Consider the following 21,984-nt stretch of genomic DNA (forward strand, 5'->3'; position numbering starts at 1 on the left):
CCAGCATCTATTGTTTCCTGACTTTTTAATAATTGCCATTCTGACTGGCATGAGATGGTATCTCACTGTGGTTTTCATTTGCATTTCGCTAATGATCAGTGATGATGAGCTTTTTTTCATATGTTTGTTGACCACATAAATGTCTTCTTTTGAGAAGGGTCTGTTCATATTCTTTGCCTATTTTTTGATGGAGTTGTTTGTTTTTTTTTCTTGTAAATCTGTTTAAGTTCCTTGTAGATTCTGGATATTAGACCTTTGTCAGACACATAGATTGCAAAAATTTTCTCCCATTCACAATACGTTGCCTGTTCACTCTGATGCTAAAAAAAAAAAAAAAAAAAAAAAAAAAAAAAAAAAAGTAAAGTGGTGAAAGGGCAGCTATTCCATAGACGGAGTAGGAAGTTCCTGAAAGTAAGAGGAGGAAGGCATCCACCCTAGGTACGATGCTTGTATATGTGGGGAGATGTGTTCTGCTACAAGGGTTTGTGATAAAGCATTAATTTTCTTAATTACTGTATTTTCCAATAATCAATATTATTATCTTTAAGTAAAACTAGGAATGCCTTTGCTCTCAAGATACCGGGATATCAGGACGCTCCAAGACTGGGTCTGTTTAGTAAACATTATTAATTGTTCCCTTACCCATAAACATCTAGAGGCTGGGAATGCCTGACTTCCTGGGAATGCAGCCCGGCAAGTCCCAGCCTCACTTTCCAGCCCTCACTCAAGATGGAGTCGCTCTGATTCTAACGCCTCTGACGTATCTGCCCCCTCCCTTTACAACAGGACCCTTAATCCGAAGGGTTGCGAGGGATGAAGATCCGTCTTTAACTTCTTCAGGCTGAATAGGGGCGATGGTATTCCTGCCTAACTTTTAGGGTCTCTTGCATTCAGGGTAGAGAGAAGCCCAGTCAGAGAGCATTGGTATGGTGAGGGTTGTTACTCCAAGTTCCAACAAAAGGTGAAGAAAGAGCATTGGTATGGTGAGGGTTGTTCACAACTCTTCATTCCAACAAAAGGTGATATCTGGAAGGTTAATAAGTGTCCAATTTAAGAAAGTGTTGAGTGAGCTTGGCTTGCATTCCCCTACAAAGGGCACAACTGCAATATATTCCACAACAGCAAAGCAAAATGAGGAAAGTCATTCTAAGTAAACGAAACAGGAAGGCATTCCAAGAACTGGGCAGTTGTTGGAACCCAACTGAGGTAGGGTTGACTGATAGTGCCTCAGTGACAGAGATGTGATGTCTAAAGCTGTGATAGCCTGGGTAATCTTATGTGAATAGTCTGGAACATACACACAACATTTGCTTGTGATCACAGCACAAGTTCACTCTTGGGCTGCTATTAAAATGTCCAAAGCCATAGGGTTTTGTAAGGCTTCCTGCCTAATCTGAGAAGTTTGCTCAGTTAGGAGGATACGGCCAGGGCGTGTATGATTGAAAGCTGCAGCAGTGTGCTTGGCTAAGGCTTTAACTTGTAACTGGATACTGATTGTACCTGCCAGTGGGGAAAATATAGCCATCGGATAGAACCATGAAGATGCATGCCCATTTTTGTCACCTATGGTGAGATTTTACAATTTCCCAGTTAGATGGGAGAGAGTCCAATCTGGTGAGGATGTATCCTGGGAGATAAGCACAACCTCATGTACATCTTCCAGTTCAGTTATAAGGTAAGTATGGCCAGCCATGTGTTCCACAAGCTCATAACCATCCCCAAGGAGAAGGGTAGTCACTCATTTTTGGCAAATTATCTTGCCATCCCATCCACATGTGGTCCTTAGAAGGGTCTGATTACATTGTTGAGGTGACAGCCATCCTATATCATGGGTTTCAGTCTGTTGGTACCTATTATTATGCCTTTCACAACATACAGGAGCTTGCCTGATACCTGCACTGGAACAGCTGTCATTCACTCGAATTCATCATGTATAGCATAACCTAAAGCTGGGGTGGAGTTTAGCTGTTTTCTAATTAAATTAAAATGGTGCCTTCTTATCTTTTCATAGGAGGGGAAGGGGTTAAGGACCATGTGACTATGATACATGGGAAGAGGGATTATGTTTATGATGTTCAGTTCCCCAGTCATAATAAAATCCCCATAAACTTGGGTTGGTTGGTTGAATATGCCAGGGCTACTGGACGTGGAGGAAAGTGGCAATTCTCCACATACCCAACAGTTTGTCTGATTATGCAGAGAGGCGAAAGTCTGGGCCCACTCAGTAAATAAGTCACTCTCTGCATGATTCCAACTTATACCCAAAAGTAGAATACCAATCCATGTCTTTATGTTACCCATCCCTTTCATTTCTTCTGAACAGGAGTCGGAGGTCACTGATTGTCTCACGGGAATAAACGGGATCAGTCTCTTGTGTTCTGTTGGCCTGTGGGACTTCATAAGAGAAAGGTTTAATTCGAGATAAGTGGACCCAACTATTTATTCCCAGAAGTTTCACTGCAGTTGGGGTACTATAGAAAACTTGATAGGGTTCCTTCCATTTTGGGAGAAAGTTGATCTGGGGATCCTTCCTTCCAAGTATTTAATAGGACCCAATTTCCCAGGTGGGTTGGAACAAGATTCTCTTCCTTAGCTGGGGAAGGGAAGTCTTTGATTTCCATATTCAAGGAGTGTGTTTTGCACTTGTTCTAAGTTGATCACATAATTCTGTAGCTTGAAAGTATCTATGTCTATTAGGAGGCCTATAGTTAAGAAAGGTCTTCCATTCATTATTTCAAAAGGGCTGAGGTGCAGATTTCCCTTAGGGGCCCCTCGAACCCGTAATAAGACTACAGGTAATAAAGGCAGCCAGGTTTCTGATGTTTCTTGGCATAGTTTAGCAACAGTCCTTTTTAGAGTTGGATTAGCTCTTTCTACTTTCCCTGAAGACTGTGGCCTCCACACCGAGGGAAGGTGGTACTGAATTCCTAGGGCTGAAGATATGTTTTGGGTAATTGTCGCTGTGGAAGATGGGCCATTATCACTGTGTAAGCTCTCAGGCAGCCCAGATCTAGGGATTATTTCCTTTAGCAAGAGGTTAGAAACCTCAATTGCCTTTTCAGACCGGATAGGAAAAGCCTCAATCCAACTGGTCAATGTGTCAATGAATACTAATAAATATTTAAACTCTTTACATGGGAGCATCAGAAATAACCTACTTGCCCGTCTTTGCCAGGGTGTGCTTCTCTATGCTGAGCAGGCCTTACTAGAGCAGGAGGTGAAGCTTGGTTATTTGGATTATTCCCGACACATAGTTCACAGGCCCGAGTTACCTGCTTTACTGTTTTAAGTAAGCCTTTTCCTATAAAAAGGTGAGACGTTAATTGAAACAGGGAACCTCTTCCCCAATGAGTAGAGTCATGCAAATGCTTAACTATTTTCCACTGATTCGCACCTGGTGTTAACAGTTTGTTGTCCTTCTTCCCTGGTGCGCAGAGCTACTTCCATCTGTAAACCATTCTACCTCGGAATTATCTAGAGGCTCATCTTCTAAATATGGATGGCTGGAGTAAACTTGCCCCATCACTTGAATACGAGAATGACCTAGGGTGCCTGTGGGTTCAGGCAAACAGGTAGCTGGATGCAAAGTCTGGCATACTTTAAGTGTTCTATCAGGAGCGTCTAGCAACAAAGCCTGGTATTTATTCACAGGAAAGGAGAAGGAGCCATTTCTGTCTGCCTTATCATTTCAAAAGGATACTAATGTTCGCAGCTGAGTTAACAAATCCTTTCCCAAGAAGGGGTGGGGCATTCAGGAGAAAACTAAAGTCCCCGAAGAGCAGCTTAAAGGATAAGTAAAATGGCATCCATGGACTTGTCCATCTATCCCCTTGACCGTACAGTTTCTGGGGTGACAGAGGCCCACTATAATGGATGAAAACAGAGTAAGCATCCCAGAAGGAAGTTAGTATTCTTACCTGCCGCATCAAGGGTTACCCGAGGCTCCTCCAGGGATATGGCGAGTTGTCCAATGGGAGCTGTGGCGGAAGGTCTCGGGCCCGTCACTCAGGATTGCCTGGCTATTTCGGTCATCGTCGGTTCGGATGCCAGTGGCTCTTTCTGGGATGCTGGGCAATCCCTCTTCCAATGACCAGTTTTCTTTTCTTTATTTGATTTTAGTTTACTTTAAGTTCTGAGGCACGTGAACAGAATGTGCAGGTTTGTTACACAGATATACATGTGCCATGGTGGTTTGCTGCACCCATCAACCCATCATCTAGGTTTTAAGCCCCACATGCATTAGGTATTTCTCCTAATGATATCTCTCCCCTTGCCCCCAACCCACTGACAGGCCCCGGCATGTGATGCTCCCCTTCCTGTGTCCATATGATCTCATTGTTCAACTCCCACTTGTGAGTGAGAATATGTGGTGTCTGGTTTTCTGTTCCTGTGTTAGTTTGCTGAGAATGATGGTTTCCAGCTTCATCCATGTCCCTGCAAAGGACATGAACTCATTTGCTTTTATGGCTGCACAGTATTCCATTGTGAATATGTGCCACATTTTCTTTATCTAGTCTATCATTGATGAGCATTTGGGTTGGTTCCAAGTCTTTGCTATTGTGAATAGCACTGCAGTAAACATATATGTGCATGTGTCTTTATAGTAGAATGGTTGATAATCCCTTGGGTATATACCCAGTAACGAGATTGCTGGGTCAAATGGTATTTCTGGTTCTAGATCCTTGAGGGATCACCACACTGTCTTCCACTATGGTTGAACTAATTTATACCCCCACCAACAGTGTAAAAGTGTTCCTATTTCTTCACATCCTCTCCAGTACCTGTTGTTTCCTGACTTTTTAATGATCACCATTCTCACTGGTGTGAGATGGTATCTCATTTTGGTTTTGATTTGCATTTCTCTGATGACCAGTGATGATGAGCTTTTTTTTCATGTCTGTTGGCTACATAAATGTCTTCTTTTAAGAAATGTCTCTTCATATCCTTCGCCCACTTTTTGATGGGTTTGTTTGTTTGTTTGTTTCTTGTAAATTTGTTTAAGTTTCTTATAGATTTTGGATGTTAGACCTTTGTCAGATGGATAGATTGCAAAAATGTTCTCCCATTCTGTAGGTTTCCTGTTCACCCTAATGATACGTTCTCTTGTTGTGTAGAAGCTCTTTAGTTTAATCAGATCTGATTTGTCAATTTTGGCTTTTCTTGCCATTGCTTTCGGTGTTTTAGTCATGAAGTCTTTGCCTATGCCTATGTCCTGAATGGTATTGCCTACGTTTTCCTCTAGGGTTTTTGTGGTTTTAGGTTTTATGTTTAAGTCTTTAATCCATCTTGAGTTAATTTTTGTATAAGGTATGAAGGAAAGGGTCTGGTTTCTGTTTTCCACATATGGCTAGCCAGTTTTCACAGCACCATCTATTAAATAGGGAATCCTTTCTCCATTGCCTGTTTTTTCAGGTGTGTTGAAGATCAGATGGTCGTCGATGTGTGGTGTTATTTCTGAGGTCTCTGTTCTGTTCCATTAGTCTATATATCTGTTTTGGTACCAGTACCACACTGTTTTGGTTACTGTAGCCTTGTAGTATAGTTTGAAGTCACATAGCGTGATGCCACCAGCTTTGTTCTTTTTGCTTAGGATTGTCTTGGATATACAGGCTCTTTTTTGGTTCCATGTGAAATTTAAAGTAGTTTTTTCTAGTTCTGTGAAGAAAGTCGTAGCTTGATGGAGATGGCATTGAATCTATAAATTGCTTTGGGCAGTATGGCCATTTTCACGATACTGTTTCTTCCTATCCATGAGCATGGAATGTTTTTCCATTTGTTTGTGTCCTCTCTTATTTCCTTGAGCAGTGGTTTGCAGTTCTCCTTGAAGACGTCCTTCACGTCCCTCATAAGTTATATTCCTAGGTATTGTATTCTGTTTGTAACAATTTTGAATGGGAATTCATTCATGACTTTGTTCTCTGCTTGTCCATTATTAGTGTATGGGAATGCTTGTGATACTTGCATATCGATTTTTTATCCTGAGACTGCCAAAGTTGCTTATCGGCTTAAGGAGTTTTTGGGCTGAGACAATGGAGTTTTCTAAATATACAATCATGTCATCTTCAAAGAGACAATTTGAGTTCCTCTCTTCCTATTTGAATACCCTTTATTTCTTTCTCTTGCCTGATTGCCCTGGCCAGAACTTCCAACACTGTGTTGAATAGGAGTGGTGAGAGAGGGCATCCTTGTCTTGTGCCAGTTTTCAAAAGGAGTGCTTCCAGCTTGTGCCCATTCAGTATGATACTGGCTATGGGTTTTTCAAAAATAGCTCTTCTTATTGTGAGATATGTTCAGATCTAAAATTGACACCCTAACATCACAATTAAAAGAACTAGAGAAGCAAGAGCAAACAAATTCAAAAGCTAGCAGAAGACAAGAAATAAGTAAGATCCAAGCAGAACTGAAGGAGACAGAGTCATGAAAATCCCTTCAAAAAAATCCATGAATCCAGGAGCTGTTTTTTTGAAAAGATTAACAAAATAGAGACTGCTAGCCAGACTAATAAAGTAGAAAAGAGAGAAGAATCAAATAGACAAAATAAGAAATGATAAAGGGGATATCACCACTGATCCCACAGAAATACAAACTACCATCAGAGAATACTACAAACACCTCTAGGAAAATAAACTAGCAAATCTAGAAGAAATGGACAAATTCCTAGACAAACACATCCTACCAAGACTAAACCAGGAAGAAGTCGAATCCCTGAATAGACCAATAACAAGTTCTGAAATTGAGGCAGTAATTAATAGCCTACCAACCAAAAAAAGCCCAGGACCAGACAGAGTCACAGCCGCATTTTACCAAAGGTACAAAGAGGAGCTGGTACCATTCCTCCTAAAACTATTCCAAACAGCAGAAAAAGAGGGACTCCTCCCCAACTCATTTTATGAAGCCAGCATCATCCTGATACCAAAACCTGGCAGAGACGCAACAAAAAAAGAAAATTTCAAGCCAGTATCCCTAATGAACATCGATGCGAAAATCCTCAATAAAATACTGGCAAACTGAATCCAGCAGCAGCACATCAAAAAGTTTATCCACCACAATCAAGTCGACTTCATCCCTAGGATGCAAGGCTGGTTCAACATACACAAATCAATAAATATAATCCATCACATAAACAGAACCATGTCTAGCTCTTTTTCTTCTTTTCCTCTCATCAAACATGCACACAACTGCTGCAGAGGTTTATCCTGAGCAGCAAAAATGCTTGAACATAGGATATTTCATCCCGCTTTCCCTCCCGCTTACAAAGCAAACTCACTTGAAGTATAGTATTGAAGGCCATAGTTCCAGTAGGAGGCCATTTCTCTTGCTTTTCCAGATAATAACAAAGCCAAATACCAGTATTACATAGAAACACCAGTTTTCTGTTCTTAAGCCCATTCAGTTGAAATGGGTCCCAATGTTCAAGAATATATCCCAGTGGTGAGTTCTTTGGAACCGATGCTGTGGTTCCCGTGAAGGAAGCAGGTGATGCTGAAAGAAAAGTTCCAAACCTGTGAGATCGTATTGCTGCTGGCCGAGTTCCACTAACAAGGATAAGACAGGTTTTGAAGGCCAGCTGCATTAATGAGGGGATCCCTGCCAAAAATTGAATTCTCTTATTCACATTATCCAAATAACATAAGTGAACTGAGCCAGGAATCTTAGATAAACCACAACATGGACTTTGAGAAAAATGTCGAATAAGGCAAAGGAAATGAAGAGGATTTAGATGAGAAGGACCAGAGCAAGCAGGTTCTGGGCAATAGCAGACAAGCAAAGCTGGTTTGCCCAAATCCAAGAAAGGAAAGAAGTTTTTTTAGTGTGCAAAATGAAACAAAATGGCAAAGGGAAGAGTCCGCTGATTTCTATCCTTGTGCTTCTCAATCACACCTAGTCAGCATAGTGACAACAAAACACAACCACATCTATCTAATCCTACTGCTCATAGCTGTTAAATACCAAATCTCAATCAGCAATTTTAGAGACGGAGCCATCAATGCTTTTTGCTTCTAATGTTTTGCAGGCAGACAGTTGGACATCAGGAGGCACATAGGAAAAGACTAAGTTAAAATCCCTAAGACCCTTTAAATAAACTCTCCTGAAAATGACAGTGAAACAGAGACAGCAACCAAGATATTGATTCATGCAGCAATAGAAAAAGGCAGGTTAATATGAAGAGCAGAGCCTGTGGTGCCAAACCTGCTTTTAGCCGAGAGGGACTTTACTGAGAGGAGCCTCTAACCCCCTAAATCTTAGAAGCAACTAAGTTGGGCCCTAACCCAAGGTCAGGCCTCTAACCCAAGGCTGGTCAAGCATCCTTGCCTTGTATTAAGAGGGGCCTCTAACCCACTCTGTCTTAGGAGAGACTCTGACTCCTCTAAGTTGGGCCTCTAACCCAATCCCATTCTGTACCCAGGTATATGCACCCCACTTACCCAAAGTTAGCCAATTGGTGCATGCAGGTGATTTTCCTTCGGATCGGGGGTCTCTTCAGTATCATCCGTTTGGGGTTTGCCAGAAATGTGTTACAGGACCCCAACATTTACCCAAAGGTAGTCACTGGGTCAGGGTTTCTGCACTCGAGTCCCATCTGTGGTCACCAGAAATATGTTACAGGAAAGGGGTTCTGATCCAGACCCCAAGAGAGGGTCCTTGGATCTCGTGCCAGAAAGAATTCAGTGCAAGTCCAAAGTGCGAAGCAAAAGCAAGCTTATTAAGAAAGAAAAGTGGCGAAAGGACAGCTACGCCATAGACGGCGTAGGACATTCCGGAAGTAAGAGGAGGAAGGGGTCCACCCTGGGTACAGTGTTTGTGTATATGGAGAAATGTGCTCTGCTGCAAGGGTTTGTGATAAAGGATTAATTTTCGTAATTACTATGTTTTATAAGAATCAATATTATCTTTGTTTACTTTTTGAGACAGGGTCTTGCTGTCACCCAGGCTGGAGTGCAGTGGCACGATCTCAGTTCACTGCCACCTCTGCCTCCTGGGTTCAAGCAATTCTCCTGCCTCAGCCTCCCCAGTAGGTGGGATTACAGGCACATGCCACCACGCCTGGCTAGTTTTTTTTTTTTTTTTCTTAGAGGTGAGGCTCCACCATGTTGGCCAAGCTGATCTAGAACTCCTGACCTCAAGTGATCCACCCGCCTCAGACTCCCCTAAGTGCTGGGATTACAGGAATGAGCCACCACGCCTGGCAACATTATTTTCTGTAAAGCAAAATTAGGAATGTCTTTTTTCTCCAGATTTTGGGATATCTGGTCACTCCCAAGTCTGGGTCTGTTTAGTAAACATTAATTTGTTCCCCTAACCATAAACATCTAGATGCTAGGAATGCCTAACTTTCTGGGAATGCTGCCCAGCAAGGGCCAGCCTCATTTTCCAGCCCTCACTCAAGATGGAATTGCTCTGGTTCAAACACCTTTGACCCTGGCTCCACTCAGGAACAATCAGAAATCTGTAAGGATGATGCCTGAACACTGCTTTATTTGTAAAGTTCCCAGGCAATTTGAATGTATGCGAGGTGGAAAAATCACTGCTTTAACCAGATATGTTTTATAAACTTCTCTTTGACTGACTGTATTTATCTCCTATAATACATCAGATTCCCTTCTGATGAACATCAGGAATTGCATTCTATTATAAGCACAAAATGCAGCAAGATAAACATGACCATTGTTTTCAGGATATGTACCATCTGTCAGACACACAACTGCAAGGGCACAGTCCTTGTCTTTAGAGTAAAACGTGAAGAAGTGATAAATATTGCCTACTATGCAAGAGTTTGGGAAGCTGTTCAGTGCTAAATATTTACAAAGGGGCATTAAAATTCAAATTCCCACTGTTGCACTAAGATACACGTGATGAGATATTCCAACGAGATTACCGTGTGCAGCATTTATAAAGGAAATTGTCAGGAACCCGGTCCACAGCCCTACTGTAGATGAACTATTGGGGAACTCAGGAACCCGGTCCACAACCTTACTGTAGATGAACTGTTGGGGAACTCAGGAACCCGGTCCACAACCTTACTGTAGATGAACTGTTGGGGAACTCAGGAACCCGGTCCACAACCTTACTGTGGATGAGCTATTGGGGAACTCAGGAACTCGGTCCACAACCTTACTGTAGATGAACTATTGGGGAACTCAGGAACCCGGTCCACAGCCCTATTGTAGATGAACTGTTGGGGAACTCAGGAACTCGGTCCACAACCCTATTGTAGATGAACTGTTGGGGAACTCATGCAAGCTAAGGAGTCTTTCCACAAAATCACACGCATGCAGCATTTTCCCCACAAGTTCAAGGTACAACCTTCCTGAACGTTGGTATAGTCCTGGGTTAAGAATTCTCAGCTTAGAATATTTTCATCACCACTTCTTAGAGAGGGCAGTTGGCTGAAAAAAGACATTGTTGCTTTTACATCTTGGCCAGGAAAAGGATCTAAAGAAGAAGGGAAAATCTAAATTTATAGAACAATCATGTAAGGTTATAGGAAAAGTAAAATTAGATGAAGTAAATGGAGCACTTATTACCTTATATTTATTGAATGGTATTATAGGTGGGTCTTCTAGGATGGCAAGAACTTACATATATGAAGAGATTTATAAGGTTTTTCTGATAAAACAAACTCTAACACAGAAGTATGGGGCTGTGGGGTGGGAGGCGTGCAGTTTTCCAATGCAGGCAAGGTTTGTTGATTTTTATTTGAGGTCAAGGAACCTGGAAGGAAATAGGGGTAGAATGTGATGTGGACATATAAGCAGTTATTGTGTACAATGAACTACACTCATGCAGGTGTTCACATGGCTCAAACACAAGTAATGCTAATTCTGTTCTATAAATTCCTCTTCTCGTGATTAAAAACAGAAGGCGAGGCCTAACACAGACAAGATGGAGATGATCCCATTTCATCAACAGGAAAGTCACACCAAAATTCTTATCAAGTTCAAGTACAAAAACAAAGATGCATTCTAGCATCTTCATTCCAAGTTCCCTCCAGCTGTGCGTAGAAATGCCAGTCAGGGGCTTCAAAGAGACAGTGGCATCCTTTTCTTATGAAAAGAAAGGTGTGGGGAAAAAAAGCCCACCATGGCCTAGGGAATTTGTTGACGATTTTTATCACACCAGCTGCTTCTCAAAGAGTTAAACAACTTTCTTTCAGGAGCCAAGGAGTGCATTTTGTAGGATTCAAAAACCAGCCGTCATCTTTTCCCCATCATTACTCATAGCCCATCGCAGCTATCCCGTTCCATGGAAGAGATGGCTGCTTAAGCGGAAGGCTGATCTCCGCAACTGGGGTTCTTTCTTTTGGCAGTTCTTCTCATCTCATTTCTCTGGCCCCCTCCTTCTTCTCCGCTTTCTTTTGCCCCTCCCCTTCGTCTTCTTCTATCTTTCTTTTTCTTTTCTTATTGTTTCTTTCTTTCTTTTTGTTTTTTTTTTAGACCTATTTTCATTCTGTCACCCAGGCTGGAGTGCAGTGGTGTGATCCCAGCTCACCACAACCTCTGCCTCCCAAGTTCAAGCAATTCTCATGCCTCAGCCTCCTGAGTAGCTGAGATTATAGGTACATGCCACCACACCCGGCTAATTTTTTTATTATTAGTAGAGATAGAGTTTTGCCCTGTTGGCCAAGCTGGTCTCAAACTCCTGACCTCAAGTGATCACTTTCATCTTGCCTTTCTTTCTACTTCTCTCTCTCCTTCCATTTCTCCCTCCCTCCTCCTTTCTCTCTCTCCCTCCTTCTCTGTTCATTAGAATCTCCCCTGATATTCTAGTTTTCCATCTCATCCCTCCCATTGAGAACAAGGCTCCCTGGAAGCCCCACCATTTATCTCTGAGCTTCTTACTGATAAACTTGGGTGAGTTTGGCAGTGTGATAAAAAATGTCAACAGCTTTGTCACATATAAAAGAACAAACCTTATTCTCCTAAATGTCAGAGTTCAATGATCATTTCTCAAAGGTTTAAATTCAAATCTTTTAGAAATAGATCTGACAGGTAGACGTTGTTTGTCCACTGAGGCTTTAAAATGCACCTCTCTCAGCGGGTTCCTCTGTTCATTCTCACCTACACCCTGTTCGTTTCCTCTTCAGGCAAAGGCAGGCACTAAATCTGCATTTTTCTACCTGTCACATAGAAGAGCAGACATTATACCAAAAATCACTATGATGAGGCAGCCAGCTAATTAATTAATTAATTAGCTGTAAAAATAATCCAGAAAGTCCTAGGTGGATTTGTTTCTAGATGTATGCTTCTAGGAAAATTGAGTGTCTAGCAACCAGTCTTTGTCTCAATGACTCCCATCTTCGTGTAGTATCTAGCGACTTCTCCATGCTCATCACAGTGACCCCCTTGACCCTGCTTTGTTGTGCACACCTCGCCTGTTTCTCTGCAATTCTGTCTTACCAGTGCCAGATAACAGAACCGTGCCACCCTCAGACATCCTTAAAATTCTGTGCACCCAACTCAATCTGGCTGTGGCTTTGGAAAATCCAATAGAAGTTGCATAGACATTTGTGAGAGTGAGGAAACGTGTTCTCCTAAATGGAGAATGGGAAAGAAAGCGTTTAAGAAAGGCAATCACTATTTCCTGTAATTATCCACAAATACCCGCTGTGGGGCAGCTGAGCAGCCCACAGACAGAAGGACTTTGGAACCTGGAGTGACAGTATCTAAGACCAGGCAAATGCTGCAGAGCATATTAAAACTCCTTTGTTCATTTTGGAATGGCGTCTCTGAATGCTCTTTGCAGAGATGTGTGCACTTGATTCCATGTGGAGGTACATAGAGAAATGGCCAAGGGCTGCCCCCTCTCTGCCAAGCATGCTATGCCTCATCAGTCCCTGAAAGCTGTTCTTCTCTGTGTCTTCTCTCCAGTGCGGATGGCGCCTCCTACGAGGTCATGCAGATCGACGTGGAGGTGGAAGAGCCCAGTGACCTACCAGCCACACAGCTGGTCACGTGGCAGGTCGAGTACCCCGGAGAGATCACGTCTGACTTGGGAGTGTCGAAGATCTATGTGAGCCCAAAGGACTTGATTGGAGTTGTGCCACTGGCTATGGTAAGCAAGCCCCGCCTTGGGCTGTTAGGACTGAACTCGGGGGAGGGGAAGGCGCCGTATGGTGACCCAGGCTGGGTGGGGAAAAGTGGAGGAGCCAAGAACCGGGACACTGAGAAATGAAACCACAAAGTTGACTGCCAATAGCCAATTGTGTGTGTGTGTGAGTGGGTGTGTGTGTGTGTGTATCGATCTATCTATCTATCTATCATCTATCTATAAAACAATTTTCTTAACATATTATTTAGCAAATAACCTCCAGGTGTTAGATTTGGGTCTGCTATTGTGTGAAAATTGTTGATGACTTGATAGATGTGTTTGTAGCTTATGATGTCGACACCTGTGGATCTCGAACCCACACAGCTGTGGAGTCCATGTAGCTCAAGTATAGGAGTGAAATGTGCTGAGACATTTGTCAAACACCTGCCTGGTCCTGCAGACCACCAATTAGAAAATATTGACCAGTGTTCTTATGACATGCTGAAAGAACACCAGAAATCAGTTCTTCAATCCAAGGCAACTGGACAGCTGCCTGGTGACACTAAACTGGTTACTGTGTTTGTTGTTCATTAGGAAATGTAAAGGTGTTTGGGTGACTGTAGTTGACAAGGGCTCTTACTCTTTTATTTGAGAGGCACTGAGCATCCCTGGTTATTATTTTGTGTGAGACGGTCGTGCCCTTTGCTTTGGACTCTTAGTGGTTCTGTCACAGGGAATAGCAACGCTTGAACGTTGAGGGAATAGCAAGGAGAAAGGCTTGAACCCGGGAGGTGGAGGTGACAGAGCCAGCCTGAGTGACAGACGGAGACTTCATCTCAAAACAAAACAAAATGAAATATGGTGGGCTGAGTTGTTAGCAATGGGCTCTGTGCGGCTTCCTCTGGAACTAAGTGGAGAGCCAGAGTCCTGTCTGATCAACCTTTTGTACTGGGAGTGTTCTGACTCTTCCCAGAGCAAGGTGCCTTATTTTAACCTTGACTTGGTTGGTAAAAGAGTGTTGTCATGCAAGGGATGTGGTTGCCATTATTAAATTACTTTGCTTTTGTTCATTCTATCTTTATTGAGAGATATGTGAAAGAAATGTTAGATCCATGCATCCATTGATTGATTGATTGATTGATTAATGTCACACATCCCTGAAACAGAAGAGAAAAGGAGGAAAGCCAGCCTGCCTGGACCGCGGGCAGTGAGTGAGTTGAGTTTAGTCTCCGGGGAACTTGGAAGCCAGCATGAGGAGTTGGATTGTTGCATGCAGTGGGAAGCCCCTGTGAGGGGTCTGCAGGGGAGCCACATGGACTGACTTATGTTTTCAGAAGATCAGCGTGGCTGTACATGGAGAATGAATTCAAGAGGGTAAGAGAGCATTAGGGGACTGTATTCTGGCTTCTGGAGGAAAAAAAAAAAGACCTTATAATGCTGACCTACAGAGCTTGATGTTTACTTGGCTCTCGACATCCTGTGTAAATTTCAGCAGCCTGGGACTCATAAGGTGGCTCCGGCAGGTCAGGGTGTGGCCTCTTTCCATCCTGTTGCTTTGAGTAACCCCAAAGACATTGACCTAATCACTCTTACTCCAAACTAATGACAACCATACCCAGGTTACAGCTACTTTCTAAATTTTCACATTCCATGTTGATGAAGTTGCAGGAAAATGGGAATCATTACACAAAGCAGGTGGAATTTTATATTTGTTAAGCTTTCTGGAAGTCAGTTTGGCAAATATTATTTAATATATGATATTGTATTACTTTAAAAAATTTGTTTATTATTTATTTTTCTTTTTTTGTGAGACAGAGTTTCACTCTGTCGCCCAGGCTGGAGTGCAGTGGCGCAATCTCAGCTCACTGCAACCTCTGCCCCCCAGGTTCAAGTGATTCTCCTGCCTCAGCCTCCTGAGTAGCTGGGATTACAGGCACCTGCCAACATGCCCAGCTAATTTTTGTATTTTTAGTAGAGATGGGGTTTCACCATGTTAGCCAGGCTGGTCTTGAACTCCTGACCTAAGGTGATCCACCTGCCTCGGTTTCCCAAAGTGCTGGAATTACAGGCATGAGCCACCATACCTGGCCTATAAATTTTTATAATATATTTTATAAGTGGTAAAGGGGAGAGTGTGCTTCTCTCCTTCCGGAGCACCCTACCTCTGCTCCCACCCCATCAGCCTAGGAGCTCCACCAAGTGCTGACGTGTAGCTGCAAGGGAGGTTGGAGAGAGTGAGCTATTCCAGGAGACAGATGCCCCGCTGCAAGCATGCAGCAGTGGGAGAAGGGAGTGCACCTGGGGAAATGTCTGGCGCTGTCCTGGCTGAGATAATAGCAGTGGAGCAGCTGCATCCACCTTAGAAGACAAGACTTCCGGATGCACTGCATACAGGTGTGAAGAAAACACACGAATAAAAGATGTCTCCTAGCTTTAGGCCCAAACAAAAATTCCCGGTATATCTCCATGGCACTACCACACAAGCTTAAAATTTAAGAGCTTTTGGCCAGGCACGGTGGCTCATGCCTGTAATCCCAGCACTTTGGGAGGAGTGGATCACAGGGTGGGCAGATCACGAGGTCAGGAGATCGAGACCATCCTGACTAACATGGTGAAACCCCATCTCTGCTAAAAATACAAAAAAACTTAGCCAGGTGTGGTGACGGGTGCCTGTAGTCCCAGTTGCTGGAGAGGCTGACGCAGGAGAATGGTGTGAACCCGGGAGGCGAAGCTTGCAGTGAGCCAAGATCGGGCCACTACACTCCAGCCTGGGAGACAGAGTGAAAAAAAAAAAAAAAAAAAAAAAATTAAGGGCTTTTTGTTATAAAATAACCTATGGTCTATATTTTTGTACAAAAATCTTTGCACACATTTTTAATGAACTCCTTCAGGTCAACTTTTAGAAATACATTCAAATCAAGGGATATGTAATATTGTATTACTTTTTCTATAATGTTTGCCAAACTGCCTTTCAGAAAGCTTAACCAATTTAAAATTCCCCCTGCTATGTGTAGTGATACCCATTTTCCTGCAACTTCCTCTAACATGAAATATTAAAGGTTTAGAAAACAGACAATTTATTCAGCAAAAAGTACATCTCAATGTTGCTTTAATTTACCCTTCTTAGATGACATGTTTATTTCCTGTTAAGCATTTGGTTTTTGCCCATTTTCTTTTCTCATTGGGAATTCAATTTCTTCTTATAGCTTTGTTATAAATCTTTTTTTTATTAAGGTAGAAATCATAATAACATTCAAGCTACCATCTTAACCATTTTAAGTGTATAGTTTAGTAATATTAAGTATTTTCTCATTGCTGAGCAACAGATCTCCAGAACTTTTTCATCTTTTAACACTGAAACTCTAAAGCTACTAAACACAGATTCCTCCTCCCTCCTCTGCAGACACTGGTAACCACCTGTCTATTTCTATATATTAGTGATCCTAACCTTTCCATTGACATACTGCAGGTACTCTTACTGGTTTACCATTTGCCGATTAACTTTGCTGGTCAGACTTTTTTGGCTTGCACAGACTTCTGTCTGTTTGTTTAATTTGTATGTAGTCAAATCCATTATCTTTTCCATAATGGAAATCCCTCATCTCCCTCTAATTATATCCAAGACCAAAAAGGCATAAAATCGCCAAATATTAAACTATTCACACACATCACAACTGTCTTCAAAACTAATACTGAAAGTGAGTGCAATTGTGGTAATTTCGTGCTGTTGTTAAGGATTTCAGGTCCGCTTGGGCTGGAGCTGGTGGCCTCTCCATTCTTTGTGTGCTGTGCAATTTCATCTCCAGGAAAGCTCTGGGATGAGATGAGGTCAAGTGTTTGCATTGAAAGCTACTTTTTAGAAGCACATTTTTTTCAATATTTTGTATTTTTTTATTGAAGTTTTCTTCAATATTGTGCCTTTTTTCCCCTAATGTCTAGGGTCATGAAAGTTTTTAGTTTCTTAATCCAGTTATAGGTTTTTAGGAGATTTATTACATTGTTTTTTCAGTTCAGAAAATCATGCCTTACTATGTTGTAAGTAAATATGTTTTTGTTTTTAGGGAGGCAAATTCTGAGGGAAAAGGTCATTAAAGGTGCATTAGCATTAATCTATTAAGTGCTTATCTGTAACCACATTAGTGTCTGAATCTGGAGAGTGGTGTTTGCTCTTCATTTCCTTCTTTTTTTTTTTTTGGAGACAGAGCCTCACTTTGTCGCCCGGGCTGGAGCGCAGTGGTGTGATCTCAGCTTACCGCAACCTCCACCTCCCGGGTTCAATAGATTCTCAAGCTTCAGCCAAATAGCTGGGATTGCAGATGTGCACCATGATGCCCAGCTAATTTTTATATGTTAGTAGAGATGGGGTTTTGCCATGTTGCCCAGGCTAGTCTCGAACTCCTGGCCTCAAGCAACCCACCTGCCTGTGCCTCCCAAAATGCTGGGATTAGGGGCATGAGCCACCGCACCCAGCCTGGTGTTTGCATGTCTTGGAAAAGTTGGAGTCCCATTTGTAGTGACACAGCTTTCCAAGGAGAAAGGTCTCCGTTTCTCAAAGTTCTTCAATGTCCTTCTCTCCTAACTGCCTCCTGAGTTTTGGCTAAAACAAGTGTTTCAAGTTTACACCAGTGTTCAGGGGTAATGGCACTGATATATATACTTTATCAATTTTTGAATGCCTTAGCAGCTAGTCCTTTAAAACATTGTAACAAGTCCTCTTCATTTTAAAATAAAACAAACATTTTTCCTCCTCTTGGGTAGTGGCTGTTTGGATATTATGCTTCTGGCTAATGTTGCTGTAAGTGCAGGATATGGAGGTGAATGACTGTGCTCTCCTGTGGGATTTTAAGAACATGGCCTCCCAGGTGGGTCTCTTGCCCAGCTTCTCATTTTGCTTTGAGTCTCAGCTATGACCACTAAGTTTTAGTTATTAGAATGGATCTGAGACTTCAGATAAAACTTAATCAGAAGACATGGTCAGGACAGACAATGTCTGTATTATCCTTGAAAATATCAAAGGAGAACTCCAGCCCTACAGGGAGCTGGTGCTGATGGTGTTATGTGGCGTTCACCGTGGCATAAGGATACACACAGATGTATCTGCCAAACCCAGCCCCAAAGATCCTGGGGAAGACCACAGAGCTCTTAAACAAACGTGAAGAATCAAATGTGCCATTGCTCTTTAGGAATGCAATTTGATATCACATTCTGAGCTTTTTCTCAAACGTGATTCTGATGGAAAGGCAAAAAGCATCCCAGAATTGTCTCGTTAGAGCCCAGTTCCCATGCCACATGCTCCACGGGGTCTTCCTTGATCCTCGGGCTCAGACAGGATCCACATTAGCTCCTCTACTCTGTGCACCCATGTTTTCCTTGCACACAATGAGGGCAGTAGGCAAATCGGAGGGTTCTGACACTGCAGAGTTGTTCTTGAGGGTTGAGATCACGTGTTTGGAGCCGTCATAGGTAGGGGTCGTACCCAAGAAGCTCGGGAGGACATCGGCTCAGTATGTCCCTTTGATTTGCACTCTAAGTCCTTCCTCGTCTCGTTTTATTCTTTGAACCCTGCTATATTTGTCTATTTTCTGTTGCTTACAACAGAATGCCTGAAACTGGGTAATTGATAAGGAAAATTATTTATTAAAGTTCTAGATGCTGAGAAGTTCAAGGTCAAGAGGCCACAGGTGGTGAAGACCTTCTTGCTGGTGGGGAACTCTCTGCAGAGTCCCAAGGCGGAGCAGGGCATTGTATGGGGGTGGGCGCTGAGTATGCTAATGTGCTGTCTCAGGTCCCTCCGCCTCTTCTTACAGTGCCACCAGTCTCGCTCCCATAATAACCCATTAATCCATTCATCCATGAATGGATTAATTCACATCCATGAACGGATTAATTCACATTCACAAATGGATTAACTCATTCACGAGTGTAGGGGCCTCATGGCCCAATCACCTCTTAAAGGCCCACCTCTCAGTATTGCCACATTGGGGATTAAGTGCCAACGTGATTTGGGGAGGGAACATTTAAACCATAGCACCCACCTAAACCTCTCCAACTCCAAGCCTTTTTTCCAAACTGGAAGCTGCTAGACTCCAGTGAACCCCTCCTGACGTGTGATATTTCATACTCAGATGCTGTGTTCTCATTAGCACACGTAGGGGACTCCATAACCTGGGTAACTACAGGTGAAGCTAAGCAGATTATTCTCGGCCTGACCCTCCACCTACTTGGTTGAACGCTGAGTTCCTTCCTCATATGATTCTTGGGATTACAATAATGTAATCATTAAGGAATCTCTCCCTCCTTATCTCACCTGCGTCTTCCTAAATCTCCATTAAGGCATGTTCTCCTGAATCTATGATTCGGTAGAAAATTTCCATTTCTGTGATCTTAGCAGACAAAACTTACTCATATTTTTAGAACCATATAATTTTGTTATTGTAAACCTTGTCTGATGAAATACATTTTAAATAAGCTTTATTGAATCAAGTACATTTCTCTTCTTAAATAAAATGAGCTTCCTTTTCACCAACCATACTCTCCCCTCATCTTCAGAATCTTTGGGACGTATTCCCCTGGCACAGTCACTTGGTTTGTGTCACATCCTTCCAGTACTGTGATTATGCTCAAACACTGTCCTCCTGACATCACCCAGCAGAAAGCACAGGACCAGCCGATAGCTGGTGCTCAGTAAAGGCTTGTAAGAGAACAGCCTTATCCCTCACTGGAATACACATGAGTTTGCGAGGAGATGGTAACCCAGGCCACCTATCTCCCTGCAGTTTTGAAGTTAGCACAGGTAATGTGTGGTGACAGTCACCCACTAAGATCAAGACTTAAGAAAAGGCTGTCAAATTAGGAAAGGGAGCTTCCTTTCCTGGCTTGAGTAATATGTTTTTTTGAATTTTTGGCATAAAAGCAGATTCTTGCCTCTTTTTATTTGACTGTTTATAGCATTCTCTTTTCGTGTGAGAGCCTGTTAATTAATATGCCAGGTACTCTCTGTTGTTTTACTCAGACTTTTTGAAAATTCAGTCACACTGCACAGCACACTATGGCTTTCATTTTCACAGTTTCTTAACCACATGCAAATTAAGATAGCCCTTGAAAACATTTCTTCCCTAAAGCACCTTCTTGTATTGTGTTCGCTGAGTAGCCATTGCTCCCTAAACAGCATTCACAGTAATTACACCAAATGCCTACTCTTCATTAGGTACCAGGTATGGTTCTAGGAACTTCTACACATATATGGAGGAGATGAGGTCAGGGTAGGCAGGAGCTGGGTTCTAGAGACCCCATCGGCCATGCTACCTGCAGCGGGATTTCTGATTCAAGATGTATGAAAGTGTGTATTTATATATATATATATAAAGAATTTAATTCCCACAATGTCCCAGTGAAGTTGACATGACTATTATCCCCATTTCACAGATGGATGAGGCCACACAGAGTTGGAAAAATGGCCCCAGGCTACCCAGCTAAGAAGCTGAGCCGAAATTAGATTCCAGATGGATGAACTCCAGAGTCTAAGCTCATAACCAGTCCACTCCACCCTCACACATGGGAAACAGAGCGTAGGCTGTTGATCAGTTCCATATGCAAAAAGACCTTTGGAAAATGCAAATGCAAGGCGGTGCACTCATAAAAATACGAAATTGAGAAGTCTTATTGAAATAGAAAAAGTCATCTGAAAATGAATTATTTATTATGCACAAAGCCACTGCCTTTTCTTTTCAGCCCACTCTGTTGCCTCTGATGTTCCCTAATGAGCCATCCTCTCCAGAGGTGATTTATAATGAGACGGCGGTGGTGGCTGAACTTCAACACTTTTAAAGGCCCATAGTACAAAACAAATGCAGGAGAATTATTGCTTTTGTTGCTCACCGTGTGGTTATTACAGCCCTAGCTGTTGTACAACCAGTTGCTATCAGTGAACAAATAAGCTATGATGTAACTCATTTTAGAGGCACCACAGAAGCACAGTCCATTCAAAAAGCATTTCCTGAGCCCGCTATGTGCTGGGCACTTGCCTTTGTCTTGAGATTTAGCAGAGCTCATGCCACTCAGGGGAAGCAGCTGGGAAATGTGTCAAAAATAATTGAGCAAGGTAATTTCAGAATGAATACATGCTTGGAAGAAAAGAGAACAGGGCATCATGGAGGGAAAGACTCATTGAGATGTGCTCTTTCGAACTAGGTTATTCCTGCAGAGATGACATTTGAGCTCAGACATTGCTCCAGGAAGGGCCCAGCCTGGGAAGTTGTGAGAGGAGCTGGCTTTCCAGACAGAAGGAAAAGTGGGTGACGAAGCCCAAAGCAGGGGCCAGCCCTGAGTGCTTCTGAATGGAAAAAGGGCCAGTGCAACTGGAGATAGTGAGTGGGGAAACGGTACAAGGAGATGAGGTCAGGGTAGGCAGGAGCTGGGTACTAGAGACCCCATCAGGCATGGTACATGCAGCGAGATTTCTGGTTCAAGATGTTTATATCTGATATGATCATGATTTATTTTTTAATATCACTCTGAATGCTATGAGGAGATCAGATTTGCAGGGAGAGATCAACGGTGGAAATAGAAAGACCACTTGGGGGCACCTTTGGTGGTCCAGGTAGAAAGGATGACAACTTGGAATAGGGTGATGATGGGGATGGTGAAGACAAGCGGAAGGTCTCAGGATGTATTTCATAAGCATAGCACCAGGACTTGCTTATAGGCTGGGCAAGGAGGGTATTTGAACAGCCGAGAGCCAATGTGAGTCTAGACTAGACAGACTGTCCAGTGAAACTTTCTGAGATGATATGAACGTTCTATAATCTAAACCATCCAGTATGGTGGCCACAGCCACATGTGGTTATTGAGTTCTAGAAATGTGGATTGTGTAACTGAATAACTGAATGTTTAAAATTAATATTAACATAAACAGCCATGTGTGCTAGTGGCTGTCAGGTTAGACAGTATCTAAAG

The 21,984-nt window shown here is 42.6% G+C and overlaps 1 protein-coding gene across 1 annotated transcript in view; it reads left to right on the forward strand.

Annotated features, from left to right (window-relative positions):
- Positions 1-21,984, forward strand: part of TMEM132D (transmembrane protein 132D) — an 838,093-nt gene that overhangs the window by 567,680 nt on the left and 248,429 nt on the right. Inside the window, exon 4 of the mRNA XM_011961236.1 lies at positions 12,870-13,053. Coding sequence (XP_011816626.1) covers positions 12,870-13,053 — 184 coding nt within the window. The remainder of the gene's footprint in view (positions 1-12,869; positions 13,054-21,984) is intronic.

The sequence above is a fragment of the Colobus angolensis genome, unplaced genomic scaffold (genome assembly GCF_000951035.1).
Source record: "Colobus angolensis palliatus isolate OR3802 unplaced genomic scaffold, Cang.pa_1.0 Scaffold115, whole genome shotgun sequence".
Taxonomy (NCBI): Eukaryota; Metazoa; Chordata; class Mammalia; order Primates; family Cercopithecidae; genus Colobus; species Colobus angolensis.